This window comes from Leiobunum rupestre, chromosome 6 (assembly GCF_980474605.1).
Source record: "Leiobunum rupestre chromosome 6, qqLeiRupe1.1.hap1, whole genome shotgun sequence".
Classification (NCBI taxonomy): domain Eukaryota; kingdom Metazoa; phylum Arthropoda; class Arachnida; order Opiliones; family Sclerosomatidae; genus Leiobunum; species Leiobunum rupestre.
The window spans coordinates 62,612,793-62,624,274 of NC_143389.1; the positions used below are offsets into that span (position 1 = coordinate 62,612,793).

Consider the following 11,482-nt stretch of genomic DNA (forward strand, 5'->3'; position numbering starts at 1 on the left):
GAAAGTTTTGTTGCGAGATAAAAAGAGACCCCTAATTTATAGACGTAAGCCGAAAAGGCCGAACGAGGATACGTACGTATATATATATATATATATTAGGCCGCGAAAAAGGGCCAGCGAGAAAGGTTTGGATTCGGCGGCGAGTCGGCTTCTCCGCCTTAACGAAAGACTATAATTCTTTCCAAAATGGGACTCTAAAGGCGCCTTAAACACGATCGATTATAGGGTAAGATTTATTTATTTGGCTAGCTGGGGAGACTTCTCGCGCTCTGGAGGGGGGCCAAGACCCCCTCTTTCGCTTCTCCCGCTTTTTTGCGGTCGCCACCAACGGGATTTTTCATCAGAGACAACAGCCGCACCAGTCATCAAAGCCGGACGGGACCATCTTGGGTTACAACGACGCGCGGAACAAAGTGGGACAGTGTACTGTTTAAACACACACACACGATCGTATACGCGTATATAGGCAAAGCGTACGCCTCATTAAATTTAAAGGCCGGAACCTTTTACCGAACGCCGGCTAATGGTTTTTGTATATGGTCCAGTTGGGGAACGACCTCCTTAGCTTTCCGCATTATTCCCAGCTAGCTGTTACTACCGGTTTATTTTAAGCAGATGGGGGACTAGTTGACGGAGATAAAAAAAACTAGAGACACCGAGGGTTAATTAACGCCGGCGACGTATCGTTAACGAATATCGGAAATTAAAACAATCTCCATAAAAGGCGAAATTATCCGGCTCCCCCTTTTTTGCACCTCCCCCCCCCCCTTTTAGTCGCATCGGGTTTCTCTCTTTCCCCCATACTTTTATAGTTTCTTCGTCTTTTAACGTTATTCCAACACTTCCTTAATCTTGGGAGAGGAAAAACTGTTTCTCGATAAGCTCCCACGCGCGACGGGGAAACGGTTTTCTATAAATAACAAATTGTGTTTTGTTTAACCCTAGCGTCTGAGACTCTGAATGCCTTTCTCCTTTATTTTGCCCCCCCGTTGCGGCTTTTTTCGAAGCGACTGAATAGAGCTACGCGCAGTGTTTGGGTAGTGAAACATTTATACTAAGGTCCTAGTATAAACATCGTATTATACGCGTCATTACGATTTGTACATTCTTTGTCAAATCTTAATATTTCCTTCGCAAAATATTTATTTTTGTGTTTTTGGAAAATGAAATTATATCTAAAATAGTCTTTTAACGTTATGAATTTATTTTGAAAATTATATATTTAGAAATTAATGTACAATTCGTAAATTTAAATAAAGGGGTATTTTCGAGGGGTCGGACACTTGCCATTATTTTGTGCGGGAATTCGGGATTTCGAAGAGATTTTGGCGATTTTATCATTACTTTTTGAAGTGATTTTGGGATTTCAATGTTAATTTACCATCGAGAGAGTTAAAAGATTTTGCGATGTTAGATAAAGTGTACGGGATTTTGGTAAATGTCCGACCCCTCGGGTATTTTTTGGATTTGGCAGATAAATAATCGAGTTTCAATAATATCTGACGCATGGGCAGTAAGGCCAAGTTCAGACAAGGATGGTTCTTTGACGTCAGTTAAGACTTCCCTTTGTTGTGAAAAGTACCATCCCAATAGTTATTTTTCAAGCCGATAGACGGCGTTGCGGTTATTGAAACTCGCTTCTCGTGCCACTTAATAAAATTCGTTTAGTTAGTAATCGCACGACAGCTCATGTAGTTGGTATACCTGTCTAGACCTCTAATCAAAGTGAACGGATTTGGTATAAGAATAGAGAGTATTTTAGGCGATAGGCAATGAAACGATGTTAGTTCGGCTTCGTTTATACAGATGGCGTCGCGAAATTAATTTTAAAAAGGATATTGTTTGTTCACTAAATAGCGTTGCGTAAGAAGAAGGGAGCGGAACCGAAGGGAGATTAGAGGCTACAGTAGGTACGATGGCCTCATTAAAAGGAAAATGTTTGATTTTGCTTTTTCCGCGGAACAGGGTGAGATGGCTGGTATTCTCTTTGTTCATAGTGGCCCTTATTACGATACAATGGGGCTTTTGAAGACGAAACCCGGCGAATCGGGGTGACGTATAAAATGGGAGGATGAAGAAAGTTATCTTCTTAGACGCGTGATCGTGTACACGCTTCTAAACCATTATCGGACGGAAAATTTCTCGGCCCACCGTAAATGAACCCACCGTAAATGAAAGAAAATTTGCGTAATTAGTACCGGTGCTGTTGGTGGAGGGGATCTCGCTCTCCTTCTCATTTACGAGAGAAAGATCGGCCGGGTACTTAAACGCAGCCGCTAGCGCTCTTCCACTTCACCGCCGCCACCTCTCCGCCGTTTGAAAACTTAAAATTTTGTAGAAAGTATCCCCCGCGCACGCGTTCGGGGGTGCAGCCTCGCTCGGCCATATCAGCCTAATTAGCGACCCGGAACACGTTTCCCCCACTCCCTGGCGCGGAACGATGTATACCCGCTCGTTCTCCGGTTATAGCCCCGGCCGATTGGTTTTAAGTAACCGATACATCCCTTTACAAGTGTTTCGGGAATGTTGATTAAGTATTAGTTATGATAGATCGTCCCACCAATTTATTCCCGGTCCTCTTTCGCCGTTATGGAACGCTGGCCAGATATTTTTGAAGTTGCCCGTTACGCTGTTTTCGAGGATAGCGTTAAATATTTATAATTTCTGGCGCTTCAACAAGTACAGCCAATTTAGTCTATTAACGCCTGATGTAAACATTTTCCGATTTTTTTTAAGAACTGAAGCTTAGATTTTAATCCAAAATTTAAACTGTACTCTGCTTTGTACATTATAAACAACCCTTTTAAATATTTAAAACGTGATATCCAAATATCAAGTATATATTACAACCAGTAAGTTCGTACATTGTTTAATTAATTTAAGAAGCTGTATTGTTTTAATTGGAATGCAAGTCTCAAATTACCGTCATTTCTAGCAACTCCCGGTGGCCGAAACGAAATGGGGAAGCGCAAATTTTCTTTGACAAATTGCCCCTTTTCCGAAGTACTCCGCGACGTTTCTAAAATAATAGAGAGGAAAAAGTCGGAACAAATTTTCGTTAAAGGCGGTTTAAAAGGACCATATCGATCAGAAACAGTCAGCGGCTTACGCTGGCAATGCGCTCGACGGCACCGAGTAAAGAGGTTAAGGAACGCGACGTACGACTATACCGAATACGTCGAACGTATCGCTTTACCAGGGCATTTTCCAAGCCTCGCGACTCGTACCATCTCTCGGGTTAGGGTTTAGCGGCGGTATTGAGAAAGCCAGATATCTTCGAAGTATACTCTAGACGTATTTGGCGTTCTAATCCTCTTCTTATCCCTTCAACAGCGACGCGGGAAAACTTCAATGGCAGTGGTCGGATTTCCCCGGACGGACAATAGGTCAACCGCAAATTGGACTCGATGGCCCGATCCCCGAATTCACGCCTTCCCAAACCCGCGACACAGTCTAAACCCGGCGGCGGTCAATGCGAAAAGAAAAACCACACGCCTTTTTCTCAGGCAGTTTTGGACTAGGTTTAATAGGCATTTTCGGGTTGTAGCTAGAGTGCAACGAATGCGGAGCGTCTAATAATAATCTAGATGAAACACAAACAGCGAAGCTTACTTAGAAAATTGGTCTAACCGCCGCCACTCGACGTGAGAGTTTGTTCGAGCTTAAATCGTTTTCACGCAGATGTCACCGGACTGTAGAAGCGAAGGTAGCCTTCTACCGACAGAACGCCCGCGATACGATCTACTAACCGCGTTTTAGTTTGGACTTGATATAATTCAGTCGCGTCATTGTTAAGAGCATAATGTAATACGCGCTCGCACTCCTAAAATTTCGCAATTTTTGTAAGCCTGGCGCCGCGTATGTGTTAGCTATCTAGGTTTGGAGTGTGTGTGGTTAATTCGACGCGTTGTTTTTGGCTAATTACTCTGAAAGCGGCATTAGTAGGGATAATTACGCGGCTAATAAGAGTGGAGGAACATTTTTACGCGCGTTCTCTTTCGCTACCAACTCTAAAATGAAGATTTTTCCACTTACCGCGTTACTAAAGCCCTAGACGCTCAATTTGAGGCTCGTGCCGCCCTAATAAAATATACCAGTCATTTCAAAAAGTTTAAGCCGCATTAATTTATGCACGGCGGGTTTAAAAGTATAACTTTTTTACGTAACATTTCCACATTATGGTCAAAGGAATTTGGAGCCTGTTTTAAAGGTTTAGTTACTAAGGAAAAATGAGGATTTAACAGATTAATAATTTAGTAAAAACATTATCTTTTTCATACTTGTTTACGAATCGCCTATTTTTTGAAGAAATTGGAAGCTAAATTCCTTTTAATCGAATAAATTATCTTAAATTGGATATTAAAGCTTTTAAATTTACGCGTATGTAGGTTTTAAATATTAAATTATTGGGAAATTTCCATAATGTTATTTTAGAAAACTAATAATTAAGTCAAATACAGTGAAATATTTAAGAAAAACCAAAAGTGTATTCATCTCCATAAACGCTAATATTATTTGTTTGAAACATCTAACTGATTTTTCAAAGTGCTTTTTGGAAGAAAACCGGTTGTTCACAGTATTTTATTTTGCACCTTGTTACAGCGAGATATATAATTTGGTTACTGTTGATTTTTTTAAGCAATATTACAAATATGATATAAACACAATTTTGAGATAAATCATTGTATACAGTGAAATAAATATATTTAAAATATTTGCCGTTATATGAGTAGGGCTTAGCACTTTTTTTTTAAGATCTGACCAAAATGTAGGAAACACTATAGCGGAAGACTGTAGTGGCGATGATAGGAACATGTGAGGAATTTGCCAAAATCGCCGCGTATAATCCCTGCTATAGCTGAGCGAGGGTTAAAGGCAAAATCTATAGAAGATTTAGGAAATGCGAAATTATCTGCAATCAGTATCCTCAACAACGTATACATGTATATGTATAAGCACGTTGAACGATCAAATTGGCGCCTGGTGCCAGGATTTTATCGGTTTCAGAATAACTCCGCCCTAAGAACCGCGTTCAAGTGCGCGCTGCACGCGAATTTTAGGGCCGAGTTATTCTGAAACCGATTAAATCATGGCACCAGGCGCCAATTTGATCGTTCAACGTGCTTATACATATACATTTATACGTTCTTGGTATCCTCAAGAAAAATTCAAATATATTTTAATATATTTTTTTGTGTTGTTCTTTACGAAAGAATAGAAGTGATAATAATAATAATCCGCTTGGCTAATACCCAAGGCCCCACCTTAGGCCTAAGTCATCAAGCGACTTTTAAAGCCTTTAATTCAGGCTGCCGGGTTACAATGCGTAGGAGGGTGGTGGCAAGCCCTTAATGCCACGCGAGCCAACAGCTCCCTACACTAACTATTACCGTTAACCTCGACAAGTTTTTATGGGAAGGGGGAACCGAAGAACTCGGGGGAAAACCCCTTAAACCAGTTGGGAGATAACTTGCAAACCCAACGCGGAAGGAGTTGTTCCGAGTTTTCACCCAGTGCCACAAGCTGAGAACGAACCCGACTCCTCTTGCTGCGAGGCGAAAGTGCTAACCACTTCGCCACCCCACGAAATTAAAATGTAGAGCGCTTATCTAATAAAGCCCTCTTCAAAGTTTAGGGAAATTTACCCAAAACAGACTCACTCCTAAATTTTAATCTCTTATTTTCCCCGAAATGACGAAGTTCTAGCAAACGGACTGACAAAGGCGTTGAGATTGAACGCCTCGGGCCGAAAGGTTTCAAAGCTTTGACAACAAGACCTAATTAGGAAGACGCGGAGTATCCTCTATATAACGTTAAACTCTCTCGGCCAACGAGTTCCAGGTTGCGTTTCCCCGTTTTATTTCATAATTTATTTTCGGCGTCCGTTGGATGTTGTATTTCCACGTATTACAGCGCGTAATTGGCTCTCGCCCCGGTCGATTCCGTATCGGAAAAAGATCTTCCACGTTTTCGCGAATGTGCAAGTTGAAAGGGAAATCCGATTATAAGTCCGATGAAATTTCACGCGAATTATTATTTTCAGGATTGAAATTTATCGGAGGAAGTTTTAATCGCTTTAAACTGGCTCTCCACGAATGCTGGGGACTTGAAGCGATTTTTCACGTAGGTCAATACGTGTACGCCCAACAGAAGCAACTTTGCGAAGGGCTTGGCCGGATTAAATATGAATTGTTTTTAAAAACGCTAATGCGATATAAGCTCTCTTCGCGCGCTAATTAAGAAATTATTTAGATAAAATGTAATCCCTTTCCTTTTGCAATCCATAATTTTATTTACTAGTGCTATCACTGAAATAATTTAAAGGTACAAGGTCAAACTAGCTCATTAGATTTTTTTTACGTTCACGGTGTGCTTTTTCCTGTAAAGGTTACATTTGCGAGACATTTTGGTTTTAGCTTTATTTCAATATTTATTTGGTTTCAAAGTCTTTCGATAAGGTTCTTACCAAGTTTATTTTCGTAAAAAAAATCTTGGATAAAGTGGAGTTTAGGGCCGTTGGATTTATAATTAGCTTATCTTTTTAAATTTAATCCGTGGTTTGAAATGGGTTGGATATTTTCTCTGTACATTTTACGACTTAATTTGAAAACAAAATGAACATCAGGTTACCCTTTAATATTACATTACCCCGGGAATGTAATCTGAATCATTTTCCCTAGTAACCGTTGTAAACTGATCTGTTATAGCCCAACTCGGTATGCTCAGTTATCTGAACACTTTTCTGCCTTATACGCGTAATATACATATATAATCTTTAGGAAGCGAATAGAGCGTTCTATAAAATCGGCCCAAAACCGGCCAAACTTTTCATACAGACTATAGAGCTAGTTCAGCTGGACTAACAACTTTTGTTATTCTTTGGTTTAAGATAATTCGGCTTATGTTCTGTCTTTATATGAATATTTTAGAGACGTACCTTTTAGGAGTTGTAGGAGGCACCCTAGGTGTTGAAGTATGTTTGACGTGAAGAATATTTTCATGATCTAAGTTTCTTTTTAAACCCGTGGATTTGGGACTAGTATTTTGCTTATTTGCCATCATACATTTATTACAAAAATCATTTAAAATAAGAAAAACGTCGCGGAAAGCCAGAAATTAGTGAAGCGTAGGATAGTAACTACGCTACTCCTAAAAATCGACTGCTCCCAATTTCTAACGGGTTTGTCAGATAAATAATTTTCTCTCACACGAAAAACCGGCCAAACCTTCACCTAGTTCGAACTCAAAAAGGGGAAAGCACAGCACACCGATTTTATAGAACGCTCTATTAAAATAAAAAGGAATTTCAATTTCGATAAAAATTTCTTCGGTGGATGTGTGAAATCTTCTCACCTTCAGTCTCGTGGTTTAAAATGAATTCAGATTTTTTCGGGTTTAAACTATCTGGTTTGTATTTTAATCTAATGCAACTGAGAGTAAATCCAATGTCTCGAAAAAAAATCGGTTCTGATAACGCAACTGTCGTAGTTATTTCGTTCTATTAAAGATTTTTAAAATTTTAACGCTTTTATTAACATTCTTTTGGTATATTACATCAACTTGGAATCATGGTTACTTATAAAAGCCAATCACGCCCTAAAACTATAAAACCATTTATGTTATAGAAGAACTGTTCACTATCCTCATCTACGCCACAAGCGTTCAAGGAAATTATGATAATTATCAAACGAACTGCAAAAGGAAAAAACTATGGAAAAGTCCCTCTATTATTAATTATTGTTAGGAATTCCTGGTATGGCGTGAAAGTTACGCGCTAATTAATTTTGCCTTCATTATAGCATGATTTAACTTCACAATTTCTATTTGAGATATTAAGCATTGTAGAATATCATGAAACGTGTTGGAAAACTTGTCGCGAGACTAAATTTCCTTTGATTACTTTCGTTGATATAGCAAAGAGACTAAGCACGACAATAAAACGTTCGGAGGAGACGCGTAGATGATGACTAAATTCTACACTCTTAAAACAAAGGGTGTTTTAATGGTATATTAAGGGTGTAATATCTGTGAAAAACACTCTTTAATGTTAATTTAAACGATCTAAAGGGATTTTTATTGTCCCAAATTAAAAACTTGAAAAGGTGTATAAAGGGTGTTATATTACCCCGTAAATTGAATGATTTAACACCTCGCAAGGGTGTAGCTCCCTTAAGGCAGTAGTTTAGTACCCTAAAAGGAGTATTTTTACACTTTAAAGGGAGTATTGTAGCACTCTGAAGGGAGTCGTTTGGTACCCTAAAAGCAGTAGTCTTGTACCCTGAAGGGATTAGGTTTATACCACAAACTGTATAAAAAATAACCAAAACGGAGTACCTAAGCATCCCAAACAGTGTAAATAAATACCCTAGCAGGAAAACTGCTTTTTAATGTGTAGAATAACATCCTTTATAAACCTGTTAAGGTGTTAAATATGGGACAAGAAAATACACCTTTTGTTTTAAGAGTGTAGCATTTACTATATTAAATACGCGAATAAGAATAAAAATAAAACCGGTTAGAGAACTAAATTCTAATTAGTAAAAACCTTTGATCTTCTCTAGGCCTTCAAAAGGAGTTATTTAGGATTAACTGAGAAGATTGTCAGTTAGTTCTAATTATCTTCAATCTAAAAGCTTAAAGGAGGAAAATTGAACTCCCACCGTTTTTCTTTACTCGCGCTCATACCGCAAACATATTGTTTAGTTAATGGTAAACACAGTATTATACAGTATTATACACGCGGCAACGTTCCACGCGACACAATCGGCCACTCAAAATGTTTTGGGTTTTTTCTTTATTTCTATACTTCATTATGTCGAGTCGATCCGTGCTGGAACACTCTCTATTACGACGAAATGACGAGAGGGGGCAGACACGCGGAAAAATTGGATTTCGCGAAAGAGCAGCGCTGGAGAGAGGGAAGCTGAAAAGGAATATATATATATAAAAAAGGAGAGAAGGCTTGTAAGGTTTTCGTATCATTAACAATGTTTCTTTCATTCTCGAATGCGAAAAGCGATTCGTTTTCCGACGCGAGCTCGCTCGCTTTTCATTTTCTTCTTTCACGCTACATTTCGAGAGGTGTACGAGGGAAATATTTTTCGTTTTCACGAAGGCGCAAAAAAAAATTGGAATGTCGCGCTGAGGAAGTGGAAGGAGGACTGGAGATTAAACGTCGTTAATATAAAAATACCAACGTAATTTCGCCCCATTAACCGAAAGGTGCGGAATGAGTTAATGAAACGCGCGCTTGGCTATATAACGCAATCGTCCTGGAATCGAGAATTCTCCGTCCAACGCGAATTGCAACGCCACCTATATTTGCTCTAAAAATACTCCGTAGCGTTTCATTTTTATCGAAGCAATTTCTACCCGATTTAGTTTCATTTCTCTCTATTTCCTGTTTCGCGAGTTGGTTAAGGCTCTTACCAAATAGTTAAGTCAAGAGGGGGAGTTTTGGTAAAGGACTATAGGGATTTACTATCAGGTGATTCTAAACGCGAGCCTTTATAAATGAAATAGGAGGGTGACTATCCTCTCTTTCTCATCGCGGAGTTTCGTTCTGATGGCGCTAGAGCCGTTCGGCCTTATTCTTAAAGCCTGCTAGGCGCGAGTGCGGGGTCTACGAGCCCCGGAGTCTCCGTCCCGCCGTATATGTCTGACGGGGCGACAAAGTCGTTAACTGGGGCCTACGGTGTAAAGAAACGACATCAGGTGTATAAGTTACGAAAGAGATAAATCTAGTCACCGTATAGGATATATACCATACTTATATAAAGGGCGAGCCGGTGTAAAATATTTTTTCGCCACCCGCCGAAAAATGTGAAGCACGCGTTTCTAAGTTATATATTCTCGCTATATCGCGCGGACGGGGAGTCTCGTAAAATACGCGTACCACCGCCACCACCCGCACCGCCACCCATAAAAATGGGATAACTCAATTTAAAAACACGTACACTCAGCGGAAATTCCGAAACGTATATGTTTTTGGTGGTGAAAAGGAAAAGAAGGCCGAGGGCCTTCCACCAATAAAAATAAAAGCCCGATGGAAACCAGGCCCTTTTTTAATTTTGAGAAACAATATTTTTTTTCTTTGGCCTTCTTCACTTTCAAAGGTGAAAAAGAGTTTATTACGCGAGGTGTGCGAAGGAAAAGAACGGGAAAAGGGGAAACGGCAACGAAAAAGGAAGACATTATCGCCGTTTTTTAATGTTGTAAAAAATAAGCCTGTTGACTGTAACACTTTTCACGAAGTGCTAATTCGGTTTTTACTTTCCAAACAAGGTGAATTTAGAGAGATAAATTATCGGAAAATAATAAATTTATTTGATATCCAACGCGACTTGAAATTCAATATCTTGCTAAGTCAAATATTTATTTAAAAACCTTTTGCTTGTATTTCGCGATATTATGTAGAGTTTCCCATTTATTCGCCGTATTTATTTTTACAAATACTTTATACACGAGATAGAAGTTTAATATATTTCATTCATCGTTCCACTGAAATTATTTTTTTATTAAAGATAACAGATTAAATTTAAGTATCGTCATAAAAATAGCAACTGTTACGCGAGAAATAACTTAATCAATTTTGTTTCCAATGATATCAACATTTATAAATATTAAACAAACGTGTACGGAATAAACACTTGGAATATAAAAGCCAAGAAATTGTAAGTATTTGAGAAAGGTAAGGACTTACGTTGGGCGCTGCTTCGAACTAGGGTAAAAAAGAAGGCCATGCCGATGAAAAATCCCAGGCAAGTGCCGAGATGGATCTCTTTGACCGTCAGGCTGAATATTAGACGCGCCATTACGAGTTGGTCACACGGGGTACCGTTACTATCGGTTTCAATTGGTCTTTTTCGAGAAGACGAAGAAGTAGAATAAGAGGTGAGAATGTCGGAAGGAGGCGTCGAAGATGACGTTGAAAGTGTCGCCGGTGACTGCGTTGTCGGTCCTCGGACGCGGTATCCTTCTGTCGGACATGGCAGCGCGTGCGGAGCTGACGACGAACAACTAGCTAAAAGCCCCCGCAATGGCATGGCGTATACGCATAATCCCGGGCTCCGTCCGCGCCGGCACCCGTTGACTCCGGGACCTTTCCCTAGAAACGGCACTCCAAATCGAGTAGAATCTCGATAATTTCAATATTCAAAGGTTCCGAACTCCGCGAATCTAGGGTTCACAGAGTTCTATCGGCGTGTCACTCGTAACCATTCACCGATTCCGTTCAGGACGCGACCTGTTTTTTCGAGAAACTTCAACGTCCCAATCACTGAACTCGATATTTAATAAAGACTCGGTCAAGGTTTGTTTCGAACAATCACGCGCGATCTAAACCAGAAAGGGTTCAAAGCGAGTCAAGTTCCGCAACGAACAGACCTAAGGGTTAAGAAAGAGCCGCTTTCAAAGGGGTTTTTTTAGCTCCAAGCTGGCCGATTGAAGATGTTTTATTAGATATATTTTTCGTATATTTTGA

General features: G+C 39.7%; 1 protein-coding gene across 2 annotated transcripts in view; it reads right to left on the reverse strand.

Annotated features, from left to right (window-relative positions):
• The window catches only part of LOC149942920 (uncharacterized), a 123,318-nt gene extending 112,038 nt beyond the window's left edge, over positions 1-11,280 (reverse strand). For both annotated transcript variants that reach the window (XM_090178706.1, XM_090178705.1), the window contains exon 1: positions 10,703-11,280. In XM_090178706.1, coding sequence (XP_090034832.1) covers positions 10,703-11,045 — 343 coding nt within the window. In that variant the 5' untranslated portion in view covers positions 11,046-11,280. The remainder of the gene's footprint in view (positions 1-10,702) is intronic.
• Positions 11,281-11,482: the final 202 nt, after the last annotated feature.